At 39.2% G+C, this 19,296-nt stretch overlaps 1 protein-coding gene across 2 annotated transcripts in view; it reads right to left on the bottom strand.

Moving 5' to 3' along the window:
* The window catches only part of SPIN1 (spindlin 1), a 54,541-nt gene that overhangs the window by 8,580 nt on the left and 26,665 nt on the right, over positions 1 to 19,296 (bottom strand). For both annotated transcript variants that reach the window (XM_010568691.1, XM_010568692.1), the window contains exons 2-3: positions 14,341 to 14,566; positions 4,722 to 4,770 (exon numbers count right to left, since the gene is read on the bottom strand). In XM_010568691.1, the coding sequence (XP_010566993.1) occupies positions 4,722 to 4,770; positions 14,341 to 14,392 (101 nt within the window). In that variant the 5' untranslated portion in view covers positions 14,393 to 14,566. The remainder of the gene's footprint in view (positions 1 to 4,721; positions 4,771 to 14,340; positions 14,567 to 19,296) is intronic.

The following is a 19,296-nucleotide window of genomic DNA, read 5'->3' as shown; positions in this document are numbered from 1 at the left end:
TTAATGTGGAAAATAGATTAAATATACTATTTTGTCCTTCCTTTATTTTCATGGAAGTTGCATGGAAATTCCCTCTGGTGAATAACAGTTGTTTTGATCAACAGTCATGTAACCTGTTTGACAGTTTCAAATTACTGAAACTGTTATACAAGTTTTGTTCTACCCAGTTATTAAAAACATGAATTGACAATTTTGAATACAAATGGAAGAAACTAAGGAACACTATGATAGTATATTGGTGATAAGAAATGAGTATCATATCTATTTTAGCATGTTACAATCCACATATTCATTCCTAAAAATCAGAGGGTTGCTCGATCAAAATCCTCATGAATGTCAACTAGCTGCAAAACAAATTTTCGGGTTACTACTTGTAGCACGCTTCATTTAAATGGCAGCAAAATATGCATACCACTAGCATGCTTAAAAGCAACACCTAAAAGAGTATCAGTTGCAGCAAACAATACTCTTCCTTAGAGATAGGTACGTCTCCAGGAACAATGAAAGCTCTCAGAAAAGTCCCTATACAATCCAAAGAAGACAAATAATCATACCAATGAAATCCTGGAAGTAGTCTTTCAGAATACTGCACTCACTACATGACATTGGAATGCTTAATGCTGAAGATGTATCATAAATATTAAAACCACGATGTACGATTCCTTCAGCAGCTTGTCCCACCTCCAGACTTTAATTCACCATGAAGATCTTAGCAGGGTGTTTTGCCAAATTTTGCTTTTGTTATCATTTGAGCTTTTCAGCAAGATCAAACTGCAGTTTTTGTATTCCTGACTTTGATAGCACAGATTATTATAGGAAATCCAACCTCTTCCAGTTGAGACACTGTCCCAACAAAGCTGGTTCTAATTTTATGCAGAAATTAGAACATGCTTTCAAATTCTAGTTCTTGCTTAAATGCTTTTTTTTGAATTGCAATAGTCTCAGTAATAGTTTACTACTAAAAAAATGAGATCAGAGATATGGTTCTCAGCACAATAAAAATAAGTTTGTTTTGCATGCAATTTATATTTGGTTCTAATGAATCATAGTTCCATTTTAAAGCAGAATAAAACCAACTGAAGATAAAGGATTTAAAATAGATAAAACAATGTCAGATTTAAGCAGTTTGTCTATACTGCTAATCATCTCATTGAAAAAGGTATAAGTAACACTATTCATGTTCAATCTCACAGTCAATTTTACTTTCTGCCTATAAGGCACAATCCACTTCAATGTTTAAGTAGGAATAATTAAGTGAAAAACTTCACACTCATTTTTCCATGTTTTTTAAAAGACTACATAACTGAGTTCAAATGGGTAACTACCTTTAAAATGCCTCAGAGAACAAAAAGCATTGAAAATTTCATTACAAGTCAAGTACTCTCCAGGTGTACTTGCAGTTCAAATTTCTGTTTGAAGGTTGTACTACTGAACAGCCATTCACTCTCATTTGCAGTGGTTAATACTGTAAGAAATGAGATTTTCAAACTAGTAAATTACCAAGGAACACCTACTTCTTCTTGCATCAGAATATGTGGTAAGAAAGCAAGCATAGCTTTCTAACTATCAATAAATAATAGCTATGAATATACTTCCATGTAAGACAACCAAATAACCAACTAAAACCTCTCCTCTCCTTAACAGTGTGTTATTTCTGTGATATACCAAATAATACAAATGTACACAATCTTCCATGATGCTATATCCAGAAGGCCCAACACATTTTTTTTTCCTTCTGTTTCATTACAATTATCTTTAGAATTCCACAAAGATTTGCTTTTACAGATTGGATAACAATTTTCTTAGACACGTAAAACATGGAGCCAGGAAAACCAGAAAACAGCAAGTCCTAGAAATAGCTCTTGACACAGACACATCCTCATTGTAAATGGCCCTTCAATCCCCAGAAGTTTCAGATCCTCTTCCTTATCTTGAAGGCAGTAAATGGGTAAGTAAAACCTAGTTATGTGGAAAGGTTTCATTATTGGAACCAGACACTTTAGAAACTTTCTAAAAACTGCAAAGGCAGAAAGAAATCTTCTCAGATTTTAAAATTTTATTTATATGGTCCTCACACAAACTTTTCTTTGGCAGCGGCTACCAGGGAAACCAATGTAGTGCAGAACTGCATAGGACTGGTAGCAGAAAAATCAACCATTACTTCAGGGTTGTGCTTAAAAGAGAAACTAGCATTTATAAAATGGAGAATGGCAATTCCCAATAACCTATCAAGTACAGTTAACCATTTAGATTTGGTTGTTGTTTTTTTTCTTTTTCTGGTCACCTCATCTCAGAAAAACACCACAGGGTAGAACTGAGGAAAAAAACAGAAGGGTGAAAGAAAACCATACCCCTCTGATGTGCAAAAAAGACACAATTGTGAAAAACAGGAAGGAAAACTATAGACCAGTATAAATGCAGTACAGTAGCAATGCTCAGTAAAATTTCAAGTCTTTCATGGTGCTAAGCAGAAAGTTATTAAAAATAGGACCCCAAACTTAGTATAATTATGATCTTATTACAGACTACTATTAAGAGCAGAATGGTGATGAGAGAACTGGTATTAACTACTTTTCACAATATTCAGACTGAGGCACATTAGTTGAGGCAAAAGTTTTAAAGTACTTTCTGTACTCCATCAAAAGCCATCATTCAGTTGTGATTTTCATCTTCAGATGCTGCAGGAACCAAGATTACAAGCTACCTTAAAGTGGGATCAGAATTTCAAAATGTTCAAGTACACTTGCAGCTAAATTGCAGGTATATAACCTGCACCTTGAAAGTCCTTGAATTGTCAACTACATGAAAAGTGAAAAGCCTAAGAAGAAAGGATTGTTTTATACTACTTCTTGTACTCTTTCCTTATGCACCAAGGGTGGAAAGAATGAGATCTGGGAGATTACTGACTTATCTGATGCCAGTGAGGTCAGCTTCATATTGGCAGAGATCACCACTACCCATTGACAGAGCACTTGGAAAAACTGCCCTATAACCACAGGAACTGTTTTCAAAAGGTTACAGTTAACTACCATTTAGTAAAGAAGAGTTCAGAAGACTCAACCACACTGCTCATTCTGTCACATCCTCAATTACTGAGTCATGCCCTGTTCCATCCTCTTGGCTCCTTCCTCTGCCACAAACTTTCTGAAGCTAGTTTAAAATCTCCTTCATGGCCTTTGAGTGCCAGCAGGCTTGTTCCTCCCCCCCCCTTTTTTTTTAATGAAGAATAACTAAATAAAAAAACTAAATCAGTGACAAAGTATGCATTACCAACTTATGGTCTACCGTCATGGCTCAGAGTAGCATTGGCATATATTATTACATGATCATTCATATCCTACTCATTTATGGTAAACTACAAATATAAACAATTCTCTACTACTCTACCTCATTCTCAGACAAGTCAGTGAGCAGCACACAAGAAATCATCTTGGTTGGCACAAAAACCCTTTACTAAATAATTAATAAATGATTGAACCTGGCTAAATTAACATGAAACTAAGCTGGATGCTTAAGTTAAATGCCTCAAAATCATGTCACTTAAGATCAAAACTTCTTATGCCCCATAAAAGCCTTTACGCTAACAAATTCACAGCCAAGGTATTTAAATAAGTGTATATCAACACAACAATAAAGACAAATCTAGCCACCCTCAAGTACAAAAGGCAACCCACCTCTGATAGTCTTCCCATCATACACTCCTTTCTCTGAGCGGTTGAAAGAGAACAAGAGAAATTAAGTTTTAACCAACTCTACCTGCCCCTAGACAAATAAATGTTTCTCTTTGCCTTCTATGAAGATAGACAAGAATGGATAATGATGAGCTGGTAGAAGGGATTAGAGTACTTTTACATCAGGTGTTGTCTCTGGGAAACAGTTAACACTGTTAGCAGTGATTAACTACGTTAATCATGGAAAATACACCTGCCAAACAAATTTCTTTCAATTGATGCACCACTATAGGACTTTACACTTAAAATACAACTAGTAACATTTTATTAAGTTTCACACATATGCAGCTTAGATTTCTCCCACCAGAGATGTAGCCAGATATTACATCTTGCTGTTTGACACTAAGACCAATTATGTGCAGAACATTACCTCTATTTTCACACAGGTACTCACCAATGTTCAGCCGCTACTATTTTAAAGTGTTGTAGAGGGAAAAATACATGCCATGAATGTGTAGGATAAGCAGGTATCCTTCACACACAAATAGCAGCCTCCTTACAGAAGTATTTCAGTATATTCTTTATTTTAGAAAAGTGAAAAATCCTTTTCAAAACTACAGTTGTAGTCAATACAAGATTAGATATTTCTAAGATTACTTCCAGACTGCGTTATCAGTAAGCATGCTTTGCAGTTTTTATTGGCCTGGTGACAATGCATGAACTCTGTGCCAGAGAACAGAGATCCTACAGTACACATGGCTAATTTCTGGCTTGCAACTCCTCTCTGAATTCCAGAAAGAATTACAAAATTGTATTCAAGGATAATTGCATATTAACAGTCAAAACGGTGTTTAGAACTTTATTGGTGGGGCATTCTTTCCTACCACCCTCCTGAAAGAATCGAAAGTCTGATTCTACACATATACACAGACTGAATATTACTCTACATGATTTTCAAGAACAAAGCGAGTGGAACAATACAGATGCATTTCTGGAACAGTACTTCCAGTTATTGAGAGCTACACTTTAGTAAAAATATTAACAACTTACTTGTGGGAAGTTCTTTTCTTCATTATGCTGGCAGACACTCCTGCATGACCTACAATATAAATTATGTTGGAATTACTGAAAAATAAAGTGTGTATACAATGCCAAAAAAGCCATCTGAGACAAAAGTTTTCCTTTTGAATGTGAAAATGTAAAGAATCCAAACACTTCATATATGACTGATCAATGAACTGCTACAACAGGAAAAGGCTCTGCAGAGACAGACACAGGCTACAGGTTCATGAAGCTGTGGTGAGTTGACACCGGCTGGATGCCAGCTGCCCACCAAAGCCGCTCTATCACCGCCTCTCCTCAGCTGGACAGGGGAGAGAAAACATAACAAAAGGCTCATGGGTCAAGATAAGGACAGGGATCTAACTCAGCAATTACCATCACGGGCAGAACATACAACTTGGGGAAAACTAATTTCATTTATTACCAATCAAACCAGAGCAGGGTAATGGGAAATAAAACCAAATCTTAAAACGCCTTTCCCCCACCCCTCCCTTCTTCCCAGGCACAGCTTCACTCCCAAATTCTCTACCTGCCCCCCCCCCCTGCAGCAGCACAGGGGGAACAGGGGATGGGGGTTACAGTCAGTTTGCCACACCTTGTCTCTGCCGCTCCTTCCTCCTCAGGGGGAGGACTCCTCACTCTTTCCCCTGCTCCAGCATGGGCTCCCTCCCTACAGGAGACAGCTCTCCATGACCTTCTCCAACGTGAGTCCTTCGAATGGGCTACTGTTCTTAAAGAACTGATCCAGCATGGGTCCCTTCCACAGCAGGCAGTCCTTTGGGCACAGACTGCTCCAGTGTGGGTCCCCCATGGGGTCATAAATCCTGACAGCAAACCTGCTTTAGCACGGGCTCTTCTCTCCATGGTCCTCAGGTCCTGTCAGGAGCCTGCTCCAGTACGGGCTTCCTCCTTTGGGCTTCCACTTGCTCCGGTGTGGAGTCCTCCACGGGCTGCAGCAGGACAGCCTGCCTCAGCACAGTCTTCCCCACGGGCTGCAGGGCAATCTCTGCTCTGGTGCCTGGAGCACCTCCTCCCCCCCTCCTTCTGCACTGACCTTGGTGTCTGCAGGGCCGTATCTCTCACCGTTCTTGCTACCCCGTTCTCCGGCTGCACTTGCTGCGCAGCAACTTCTCCCGTCTTAAATCTGTTCTCCCAGAGGCGCTACCAGTCGCTGATTGGTTCGGCCTTGGCCAGCGACGGGTCCGACTTGGAGCCGGCTGGTATTGGCTCTGTTGGACATAGGAGAAGCTTCTAGCAGCTTCTCACAGAAGCCACCCCTGGAGCCCCCTGGCTACCAAAACCTTGCCATGCAAACCTAATACAGAAGCTCAGGGATAAACACAAGGAGTGACGCAACTATTAAAAAGAAAGCTGAACTTAACACAACAGGGGCCTGTGTGGTCTGTGTTCTAGGAAAATGGGTGTAACAGTTGCAATGATCAATCAGCTACAACAGTTAAGTGAATCAACTGGCTGTGTAACTTTTCATCCTTGCATTAATCAAAAGGGTGCAAATGAACATCTTTCTGAGCTAGCCAGACCAGCACTGGGCAAGTATATACACATCTCAGCCTAACAGAGTATATAAAAAAACAAACAATGAACAAAAACAGCTTTGTTTTTTTGTCCAGCATGGGTCCTTTCCACAGGCCGATCTTCAGTCACACGCTGCTCCAGCACGGGCTTTCCCATGGAGTCACGGCCATCTTCGGGGGCATCCCCCTACTCCGGCGTGGGGTTCCTCCATGGGCTGCAAGTGGGCAGCTGCTCCCCTGTTCACCTCCATGGGCTGGGGGACACAGCCTGCTGTCTCACCACAGGCTGCAGGGGCATCCCCTCCTTCAGCGCACCTCCTCCCCTCCTTCCTCACTGACCTTGCTGTCTGCAGAGGGGTTTCTCACATTCCAATCTCCTCCCCCACTGCAGGTTCCACTTCTTAAATCTGTTCTTGCAGAGGCACTGCCACTGTCACTGATGTGCTCGGCCAAGGTCGCTGATGGGCTCGGCCTCGGCCACTGGCAGGTCTGACTTGGAACCAGGGAAGCTTCCAGCAGCTTCTCACAGGAGCCACCCTTGCAGCCCCCTGCCCCACTACTAAAACCCCACCACACAAACCCGAAACAACTCCTCTATGTGTTTAACAGCAGCATGTGAAAGACCATTTCCCTAATACGAGCTTACACTAAAAAGATGGTACGTTCCAACAGACAAAAGCACCAGTGGTAAAAATATTAAAAATATGCTGAACAGCCCCTGTCACACAGAGGAATAGCTATGGACCCCAAAGCACCTCTGTAACTATCACCTCTTCCTTGCAGAGTATCATCTGACCCATGCCAAGATAAAACATTTGTTACAAGCAGCTAATGCGAGGTCGTCTTTGAATGGCTGCAAAAACTATTCCTTTGAAGTGGTAGAGCCCATTATAACCAATTCACAATAAAAATATTTAGAAATGCTGTTCAGTTTTTCTTTTCCCTACAGAAATTAAAAAGTGAATTGGAAATACTAAAATTCTTCTGATGTGTGAGGATATCATAAGTCCTAGGTATTTTGCTTTTTTTCAAGATTAACAGAAGAAGTAAAGCTACCACAGAATAAAACAGACAGGAAACTTCTCTTTATATGGCAAGAAATCAGCTCTGCAGAAGACTCTTCTTTCCCAATTTAGAATTGCCAAGAGCTTGTAGAGTTTCTTTACAGATATTTATTTGTAAACGCATGACATTTTAATGAGTGATGCCTATGATGTCATATTGCTATATCTTAATGACTTAAAATATTTTTGAGAGAAAATAATTTTTTAATTAACTTTTAACATACACATATATTGCTGATCATCTCCTTCACCTAACTGCAGAAGGTAACAAAGCAGTAACCTTGCTTATATAAATTCTCCTGAAACCTCCAGTACTATCTAAACAGCTTTGGACAGAAACCTAATTAGCATTAGTTTTTCTGTCTTGTGTCCAGTTCAAAGCAGAAAAGCATTTAAAAAATCCCAAACATTTCAAGGGCAGTATCTTCATGCAAATCTTTCAAGAGAAAAAAAACATCTGTGTACCAAGTGTTCTGCAGTAAAGCAAAGTTTGGTCACAAGTGGCAATGTCACTTCAAAGATGTTAATACTAATTAGAGAACAATAAAGGAGAGTTACTACATTCTATACAGTGTGAATGCCATTCACTGGGTTTAAATCCACATTCTTTACCTCCTTTTAACTGTGGAAAGACAAGTTCTTGGTAGAACACTCCATGAAATTCCATATTTTAGGTAACACTCAAAATACTCTCTACAACTAAATTGCCCTTTAACATAAAAATAGAAAAAATAAATACGGAACAAAAAATGAAGTAAATGGATTAGTTTTAGTCTTCTTTGAAATAGCCAGTAAAGACTCAAACTTTGATGAGGCTGAGGAAGGAGAAAATGTTTATGTCTCAGACACTTATATAAGAGCACAGAAACACATTTTTTATAATAGAAAGTGAACACAAACTCCAACTCCAGACAAAAGCAACAGAATTAAGCTTTGTCAGGTGGTCTGTGTGTTTTCTGAGGCTCATAACAGGTCCGTATAATAGATCCTTAAAATTCAACAGCGAAACTAGAAACCATGTTCCTGAATACTTCTACTTTGCTCTAGACAAAGGAGAAGACAAGGCACACTAAAGCAAACATTCTTTCAGGATGTTGACTCCAAGGGAAGTATACATGTAATTTCAACTGGGGAGTATAGGAGGAGAGAATAGGGAGAAGGATCAGAGAAAGCTACTTTCAATGTTTTTATTCACATCAGACAGCACCCTCCATGCAACCCATGAAAATAAGATAGCCTGTTCAAAACACACCACCGATATCTTACTTAGCTCAATATCCCCTGTGTTTACAACAAGCAGCAAAAGCTGGATGTTATTAAGTTGTGTCTCAGAATCTTCTCTGGTAAAACAAGTAATCCCACAGGAATTATTCTGTATCTGGAGGCTATTTCAGAATTACTTTCAGGGACCTAGGAAATACTTTGACATGCTTACTCGCACCTAGTATTGCACAACCTCAATTTAAAGAGTTTGGGGAAGGAAGAGAGTGCTTTTAATTGAAGTAGACCAGAAGTACAGAGATAAAAGGAATTCTGACTCTGCCAAAAGATTTCACTGCAATCCTAAGCACATCTAGGAGTGGGATCTCTTTTCTTAGTTCAGAAAGACAGTACTGAAACAATTTACACTTGCTTTTAAATGGGGAAAAACTACAAAAGTTTGTATGACTTAATATGTCCTAGTTCTTCTCTTTACAAAGAAATTACTTTACATTTTCAAACAATCCAGTAAAGGCATTACAGTTGTTTCTGACCATCATGCAGCTTGGTGAGATCTGTACTTCTGGGAGATAACTGCTAGGAAGGACTCCAGAAGACCATGCCTTTCACTTATACAGCATTAAACAGATGATCACTAGACTAAAAAAGGCCAAATATAAGTGTAAACACAAGGGTAAACACAACTTATTTTACAATCAATTATACTATGTAACATTAATTAAAAAGAAAAATAATCTGTATTCCCCTATACTGGAGACACCATACACTTAGAGACAGGCACATGCCATGCACAGGAACAGTTGGCTGATCTACTGAAACTATGTCCTTGAAAGCAACTCTATACTTTGACAAACTCATAGAGGCTGTAGCTATGTACCCTACCTACTGTTGTGAAAAAGTGTTTAGCTTTCTTTCTTTGCTCCATCTTCAATCCTACCCTTTATTTCTCAAGATGGAACTATGAAGTACGTGGTGCAGTAGAGATAGATTTCAGAAGCCTACATATTTTTATCAAAAGTACCTCTTCCTTTACACCTACTTATCGCAAATAAACACAATTCCTTTGTAGGCAGACAGGACAAATGAAAATTGGCTTTTCCAAAGAAGCCACTACACCTGTAATGTTACTGATTGATTAGTCTCTACAATAGGATGAAATCAAAGTCAGCTGCAAAAAGCTTTGGTAACGCATTAAATTTTGCCCTATATGAATACCTGACGCAAACACCAGTTTATCTATACCTCCAGATAGTTTTTTATAGCCTGTATATGATCCAAGAGTCTCCTAGAATCCCACGATTTTATGATTTTACACGATTAACAGATCAAATATAAAGTTCGTACACTATTTCCATGTTTTCACCATATCTTTTAATCAGGAGGAAGAATGAATAATAGAAAGACTATACTAATGCTGTATTATCTACTCCCAGATAATAGCAATTTTATAGACGGGACTTAAATTTTCCACTTGAAGTATCTAGCTGTTCTGAAACACTACATGTTCAAGTGGTTTCTTGGAAGTGGCAACTGTCTTTAAAAAAGGAAGGCAATAAATGTTAAAATAAGATATTTGCATCAATAATGCTGTAAAGCACAGCAAAAATCTTGTTAAAGTTACTTGTTAAATGTGCAAGACTGTTTTTACAGTTCTAGCAAATCAGCGAGCCTCCCAAGAGCGAGCCTCCCAAGAGCACCTAGTCCAACCCCACTGCTACGGGAAGGGACTTTTCTCTAGATCAGTTTGCCCAAAGTCCTTAACCTGACCTTGAACACTTCCAGTGATGGGGCATCCACAACTTCTGGGCAACATGTTCCAGTGTCTCACCACCTTCATTGTACAAAATTTCTTCCTTATATTCAATCTAAATCTACCCTCTTTTGTTTAAAGCCATTACCCCTTGTCCTGTCACCACAGGCCTTGGTAAAAAGTCTCTCTCCATCTTTCTTATAAGCCCCCCTTAAAATACTGAAAGGCTGCAGTAAGGTGTCCCCAGAGCCTTCTCTTCTCTGGGCTGAACAATTCCAACTGTCTCAGCCTTTCTTCACAGGAGAGTTGTTCCAGCCCTTTAGCCACTTTCACGGCCCTTCTGTGGACCTGCTCCAACATGTCCACATCTTTCTTGTACTGGGGGCCCCAGAGCTGTACGCAAAACTCCACGTGGGGTCTCACAAGAGCAGAATAGAGGGGGAGAATCACCTCCCTCAACCCGCTGGCCACGCTTCTTTTTGTGCAGCCAGGATACAATCAGCTTTTTGGGCTGTAAGTGCACATCGCTGGCTCATGTCCAATTTTTCATCCACCAGCACACAAGTCCTTCTCTGCAGGGCTGCTCCCAAACTGTTCATCTCCCCATCTGTATAGATATTGGGGATTGCCCCAACCCAGGTACAGGACCTTGCACTTGGCCTTGTTGAACTTCATGTGGTTCGCACGGGCCCACTCCTCAAGCCTGCCAAGGTCCCTCTGGATGACATACTTTCCCTCTAGTTAATCAACTGCACCTCTCATCTTGGTATAATTTGCAAACTTGCTGAGGGTGCACTAAATCCCACTGTCTATGGCACTGATGAAGATATAAATAGCACTGGTCCCAGTATGGACCCCTGAGGGACAGCACTTGTTACTAGTTTCCAGTTGGATGTTGAACTGTTGACTGTAACTCTTTAGATGCAGCCACCCAGCCAATCCACCAAACCCATACTTCTCCCATTATGTAGGTAACAGATGTCATGCTCACGCCCATTGTTACTGTCATTACTAATTATTTCAAATAAAGTAACTGTGAAGTTCAATAATCACTTAAGTAGGCTAAATCCTTAACATTCCCAAGTAAGGAAAAAAAACCCTAAACCCACCCCAAAAGATCACCATGACTACTTTAAGTCTATAAAAAGTCACAAGGATCACTGATATGTAGTTAATTCTAATGCACAGAACACTGCCACAACTGCAGGAGTAAAACTCTTTCTTCCCTAGCAAATAAACGTCTAACCTTAAAACTGAGGAAGACTATCTCTTTCCCTGTTCATAACCAAATTCTCCCTTCTAAAAAGAAGAGGGGGAGTTGCCACCTAAACCACTCTGTCACTGTACCTGGTTGCGCTTTTGATAAAGTTATCTCCTAGAGACACTTTTTTAAAAAAAACCAAAATAACCCCCACCCCAAACAACTAACTTGCTATAATTTTAATTTATATCACACTGCAAGGCCTCTCTTTCAACCATAAAATAATTTTATAATCTCTGATGAACTCAATTACTGCATTTGCTATTCTTTTCAAAGGAAGAATTTGACCACTATCAGTGGAACTACCACTGTGATAAACAAATGTTCTTTCTAGCTGCCTTTAGAAGTCCCATGCCCAATCTTCATTGCAGAGTGGGCTATGCAGTCTCCTAATGGCAGCTGCCTGCTGCACTCTTTTCTAATGCACATCCATAATCAAGAAATAAACAGCAGATAATTCCATATGCTGTGCCACCACCACCCCCCCAAAAAAAAGCAGTAAAAGCTATCTAGCCTCAGCACACCATATATGATGATGAGGAGAAGCAACAACAGCAAGGAGGTCAGCAGCTGTCTTCCTCAAGAATATAACAGCCAAAGACTGAAAGCCGGCAACACCCAAGCCTAGGCCACAACCATGCCAACAGTTGAAGCAGACCAAATGTGCATGATTTATAGGTTGTATTTAAGCAACAGTGATACTACATTAATCAAATTAATATAAGTTGACTTCTCAGTTATGATTAAAAACTTCACAGAGAAAAGTATAGACAAATTATAACTGTTGTACAGGGATATTAAAATGCAAAAATGGCATCCAAAGAAATCTGTGTGTCAATTTTAATGACAATCTGGCATGGTGACAGCTATAGGACAAACTATAACGAACAAATAATAGAAAATGTGACTCTTCGAAATACATCTATGAATTTATTATCTTTTAAGAGCCAAAAAACCAAATAGGTAGCAAAATTTTCTTCTCAACATATCTAAGTAAAATATCCTAGCTTAACTTTTTTGGTTTTTAGGGGAAAAAAAAGGCTAGCCATGTAATCACTCTCTAAAGTTTCGAGTTACGACACTTGAAATCTGTGCTGCAGTTTTGTTGGTCATTGTATGTCACATTGAAGTCATTAGATAAAATTCTTCTAACAGTTCCCTTAAAAACCTAGTGTCTGAATTCTTTGAACTTGGGCACTGTGCCCAGTTAACACTTAGAAATCAACAAGACTGAAATTAAGTACCAGGTCAAAGCCTGCTCTCCTTTCTTTTCTCTTACAAATACAATTCTACTCCCACAGGTATTCTGCTAGTGTCAAGGGGAAGGACAACTCATCAGTTGACAGAATGAAACTCATTGAACCAAGTGTTTAAGCCTTCGTACTGAGTCTCTCCTTTGAAACATTTATTAAAAAATATTTGCTGAAGTTACATTTGAAATCAGTAGATGTTTTGTGACAGCACATTAACATTAATATACGGTAAACACAGTTTTGAAAGTTTCCAAAGGGTTTCAGAGAAATTTTTCAGTATGAGTTGCTTCAGTTCTCAATGAATTGGATGAGTGTTTGAAAGCACCAGAATGGACTATTGCTTGGGTATTTTAAAAGTTAACTGAGCTTTCCCAATTACAGATGAGAGTTGCTTGGTTTCTTGAGATTTTTATAAAAGCACCAATTCACAATGGTGATGGAAAATATGCTGCATCATATGTCTACAAAATCTTTCCCCGCACAGGTCACTGACTAATAACTTTTGCTGCAGCACAAAATGGGAAGGGCACTGTCCCCCCCCTCCTCGGAAAAACCTGAAAGTAATTTCATGACAGAAAAAAAAATGACTAAATATACAAACAATTTACATTACCTAAATAAGTTAAACTAAAAAGCAAATAATTTAACACAAGAATGAACAACATTCATCTGTAACCTTTTCATTCTCAAACTGCTGGCCTGTAGAATTCCTAATTTGCAAACAATAACTTCTAGTCCCTGTACCACTCTAGTTGAGGTAGAATTTACAGCTGAAGCAGAGTCTAGCATAATTTATACAGGACCAAGTATCAACCTACAGAACAACTCTTCATTGGTCACTTGATGCATTTTTTGCATCATTGCTGATGATTGATGAGACTGACATTGCTGAGGACTGACTGAGATTCATTAGTCTTTTAAGCTGCAAAACTTTGAATAAGCCTAACTAGTCATAAGAATATGAATGCTTACTCATATTTTGCATTTCTCTGAATAAAAAGTTGCTTTAGAATACTCTAACCTATTTCAGTTTAGAGAACACACACAGTAGCAACAGTATTTGCATTGTTTTAGTGAGTTCAAGAGATTCTCTTTTACAATTACGAGCTGATCAGCTTCTTTAAAACTATAGAGTTTTACACTAAGTTATAAATCTATGGTGAATAAATTTCTGTACGTTCCAGCACTTCGAGATGAACAAGAGAAATTCTCCCCTTAATATGGCAATGTAATCCTACAACGTTGATCTTGTTCCTTTTTAGAATTTTATGCAACTTACAGTTTTAATAAAACTTTGATATTATAGACTATACTAAACACTGCTTATATGTACATCTGTACTGCCGAATTAAATTTATGTATGCCTTTTCAATTCATCAGCTTCTGTAACAAAAGTAAATGTTCTTTTAAGACAGGAACGTTATTGCCTTCATAAAACTATTAACATATGTAAAAAAATATCTGTAAGTAAACATACTTTTTGCCCACTAAAACCATCAAAACCACCCAGAAAAGCTCCTCACCTGCATCAGCTCTGGACCTCTGACCTGGTGATTTTCCAAATGGGGTCTTCATTCATCTGTGTTTAAGTGAGCAGCAAAGCTGCTGTACTAGGGTGAAAATCCAGTTCTTCCCAACTCTCAGGATATCTTCTTCCTCTTAGAATGAGACAGCTACTTACTAATCCACCATTCAATCATGAATTTGTCCTTCCTCAAATGTATTAGATGCCCTTTCAATTACAGTACTCTGAAAAACAGAAGAGGTAAAGTATAAGTAGCTTGATTTGAGATTTGGTTAAGATAAGCATTAACTGACTTGGTTACAATAAAAATATTGTTTCACTTTAATGCTTGTTTTCGTACTCAACAGGAAATTCCTTCGTATGCTGCTACTCTGAAAACATTCAGCAAACAGACGGCATACAGGCAAGAATACAGCAAAACAAATACTAGGGCTGCTACTTTTCCCTCATATTCACAGGCAAGTCAACTATTTACAGAAGGAAAGCTGCTTAAAAACGACTGAGCTTAGTACGGGGAAGAATGGAAGAACGACTACTAGCTTAGAAGAAACTGTACTACCTTTGCCAGAGGTAAAGCACAAATCAACTGTTTCCATTAATTAGAAACAAAACACCCTCACACGCACATGGCAGAATAACTTTGCTTTACAAAAGTTTAAAAAAAAAAGTCTGTTGAAAAAAATCCAACAGCAAGGGTATCAAAAACACTGATTCCACAGCAATGACAGCTCAAACCACCCATTTAAGTCATTGGTTCATAGAAGATCTGCAGAAGTTTTTGGGAATTCTCTACACCTAAACGCATCAGATTCCCAAAACATTTAGTCATCACATTCCTCTCCATGAGGCAGGTAAGTGAGGACGACTTTTTAAAGTCTTTTTCAGGACTGAATTACAGAAACTTGTTGTGGTGGGTTGACACCGGCTGGATGCCAGCTGCCCACCAAAGCCGCTCTATCACCGCCTCTCCTCAGCTGGACAGGGGAGAGAAAACATAACAAAAGGCTCATGGGTCAAGATAAGGACAGGGATCTAACTCAGCAATTACCATCACGGGCAGAACATACAACTTGGGGAAAACTAATTTCATTTATTACCAATCAAACCAGAGCAGGGTAATGGGAAATAAAACCAAATCTTAAAACGCCTTTCCCCCACCCCTCCCTTCTTCCCAGGCACAGCTTCACTCCCAAATTCTCTACCTGCCCCCCCCCCCTGCAGCAGCACAGGGGGAACAGGGGATGGGGGTTACAGTCAGTTTGCCACACCTTGTCTCTGCCGCTCCTTCCTCCTCAGGGGGAGGACTCCTCACTCTTTCCCCTGCTCCAGCATGGGCTCCCTCCCTACAGGAGACAGCTCTCCATGACCTTCTCCAACGTGAGTCCTTCGAATGGGCTACTGTTCTTAAAGAACTGATCCAGCATGGGTCCCTTCCACAGCAGGCAGTCCTTTGGGCACAGACTGCTCCAGTGTGGGTCCCCCATGGGGTCACAAGTCCTGCCAGAAAACCTGCTCCAGGGTGGGCTCCTCTCTCCACAGGCCCACAGGTCCTGTCAGGAGCCTGCTCCAGTGTGGGCTTCCCACAGGGTCAAGCCTCCTTCAGGCTTATCCCCCTGCTCCACCATGGACGTCCATGGGCTGCAGGAGGACAGCCTGCCACACCATGGTCTTCCTCACGGGCTGCAGGGGAATCTCTGCTCCGGCGCCTGGAGCACCTCCTCCCCCTCCTTCTTCACTGACCTTGGTGTCTGCAGGGCCATTATCTCTCACATGTTCTCACTCCTCTGTTGGACTGCAGTTTGTTGTGCAGGTTTTTTTCCCTGTTCTTAAATACGTTATCAGAGGCACTACCACCGTCCCCAACTGGCTCGGCCTTGGCCAGCGGCAGGTCCGTCTTGGAGCCGGCTGGCATTGGCTCTATCAGACATGGAGAAGCTTCCAGCAGCTTCTCACAGAAGCCACCCCTGTAGCCCCGCCGCTGCCAAAACCTTGCTGTGCAAACCCAATACACCTGTGATCACCTGAAAATCTTAAGAATTACAGGTTAACTTATTTCACACTAACATTTTTGGAGAGGAAATTTTTACCCAGATTAATCCATTACTTCAGTGGTACACACAGCTAAGACCAGTGAGGTCAGATCATCCTTTTAGCCTCATTTCCTTAAGAAATGTCATTGCTGCAATCATGTTCTCTGTATCTGTTAATCCCCACCAGTCTTCCCTCTTTTACTTCAGTTTTGGAACCTGCTGTCAATTGTTGTGCAGGGGTTAAAAAACAGAGGAATGGCCCTAAATAGTGACCCAGCTGAAGGAAAAAAGTGTACCTTATGCTCATGCCTTACTGAATAAGGGAACATACAAGGACATGCCTTGAGGTATGGTAAAAATGTTACGCAGAAAAATGCATTTACATCTAAGAACACTTGTCAATTCTTCCACGAATCGCACCCATTAACTTCTAGGAACATTAGAGCAACACAGATGAATACTCCTAGGAAGAAAACAGCAATAGGGAGACAAACATTCAGTAGTTTGCAGTTTTTAGAAAGTTCCCTACTATGTTTGGAAGAGCTAACTTAAACATTCAGAGTCAGGAATTTGTAAGAATTCGTGAAATTAAAGTTAAAAATTCATTTACAGGAACTTACTAGTTTTTCCACATTTCATCTCTTCCTGAAATCTACTGGTGTACACAATAATACTGATTGACACCAGGGCAACAATAGTCAACTTTTTAAAAGCACTTGAAGATATAATAGGAAGCAATTAGCTTAACTACCTTACTAAAACACAACATAAGGATTGTTTTTTCTACTAAACTAAAAAAATGTTTTACTATGGATTAAAATACATTAGTACAGAAGCACCACTGATTATGAAAACAAACTCTGAATTCAAAGCACTGCTGTGATATACTACCATATTCAATCTCACAGTCATAGCATATGCATATGAGAGATATCCAATTTTTTCCTCCAGGAGAGCTATTGGTTGAGAATCAACTGTAATCTAGTGTTATATTATTCTACTTTAAAAAAAAACCCAAACCAAAACACAAAACCAAAGCCCAAAACAGCTCCTCAAACCCCCCCCAAAACATAAAGCAAACAACCTTACCACCACAAAACCACAAACTGTGAAAAACCTTTAGCTTTAGAAACTAACATACCCTTTTGCAATAAGCCTTTCACCTGTTATTCAAGAAGCTGTAAATATTTCGTAACACCTATGTATGTTATATATTCCTCACCCATCATTTCCAATTCATGGCGAAAATATAAAGTACTATATAGATATTTTAATTTCACTGGTTGTTAAGTAACTATGTTTATAAAGATAACTAAAACACCACAAAAGTTGTGGTCTTCTACCAGTTATCTTTTTATAGTATGTCCCCAGTCATTACTATGCCACAAATCTGAAGTCATACCTCTAAAAAGGAAAGTTATTTCCTAATACTTTTAAAGTCACAATTCATTGACTAGCACTTAATGAAGTTTTTCACTGTGCTCTCTGAACCTAAGGACACAAGGCTACTGAAGTCAAAACTTGATTCAGCAGTTAAAACTGATTTTCTAGAAACTAAGTCAGTAACTGTTACTAATTCAAAACCCCACCAAAGATTTTTGCTAAAAGCAAATGAAACTTGAGTTTTCCTAAAACTAGCATTCTGAATTCAATTTACATTTCAGTTGCACACTGACAGTTCTTAAGATATTGAGGGACAAAACCTGATTTTCTGAAAATAAAACTGATGTACTTTGAGAACATTTTGACTTTTAAAGTATATGTAACTCACTCACTTGATTAAAAATAAACCAAAACCCATAAAATGTAGAATTATTAAATATGATGAAGAACAAAACAACACATTTAATGCCATCAGGCAAATATCTTAAACTTTTAATATGAAAAATCATCAAGAAAAAAATTAACTCACAAAATGCAAAAACTTTTGTAACAAATTTTATTACATGTCTCAAAGAATGCCATGTTCCACATAAAAGTGGAAAACAAACCCAAAACATGCTTCTGATGTACGCAGTAGCAATAAGCTATACTGTTAAGGAAGAGTAGAAGCTCCCTGTTTGGATGTATATGACTTATGAAACAATCAACTTTTTAGGGTAATTCTTTACCAAATACCCTAATTTTAGGGTAATTGGTAGCAGCAGATACAGCAAAAACAACACAAGCAGCTTTTCTGGATCCAAAGTGACACACCCAAAACAAGTTACACTAGTCTTTACAGACTGCCAGTAACTTTCAGAAGTGCCACTGCCTACCAGTTCGGCACCGATTTCCCCAGCACCTGACAGCGCAAGTCACTAGCACCACAGCTGCAGGTTTCACTTAAAGACAGGCGTTCTTTTCACTTGTCATCAGCTGCAGCTACCCACCAGCCCAGGTGTTTTGCTGTTTGTTTTTACAAGCCTTCCTAGATCACAGCTCACTTACACAAAAAACAATGCAGAAGTTAGACGACTACTTTCTCTGACAGCATTCTAAATATCGGAGTGTTTCACAGAAGGTTAAATGTTAGACTAGAAATGCAAGCCCTAGAAATTGTCAATCATACCAGTTTTAATAAGAATAGTACAATCATACTATTAGAGTAGGGAGGAAGACATAATATTAAGACAGAAAAAATAAAGCTGTGTTAAAAAATTATTTTGGCAGTATAAAGGCAAAAGGAAGAAACCCAGCACACACAGACTGCAGCTTTCACTGTGAACCAGCTTAATGCCCTCTATAAACTTAGTTCTTTAGACACTTCAAAATGTTTTTATATGTGCTTTTAACACCATGAAAATAAGTGTAACCGTTGCCTCAAGCCTTCAAAAGGCTGATTAACTAGTAAGGCGGTGTTGATAAGTTTAAAGAAAAAAAAAAAACCCAAACATGAGAAGTGTGGTATGTTTGCTATTCAAGGACTGTTTAGATTATGTGTA

This window comes from Haliaeetus leucocephalus, unplaced genomic scaffold (genome assembly GCF_000737465.1).
Source record: "Haliaeetus leucocephalus isolate CR32 unplaced genomic scaffold, Haliaeetus_leucocephalus-4.0 Scaffold251, whole genome shotgun sequence".
In the NCBI taxonomy this organism is placed as follows: domain Eukaryota; kingdom Metazoa; phylum Chordata; class Aves; order Accipitriformes; family Accipitridae; genus Haliaeetus; species Haliaeetus leucocephalus.
Note: the sequence above shows the minus strand (reverse complement) of the source record. Positions and strands in the feature narration are given on the sequence as shown.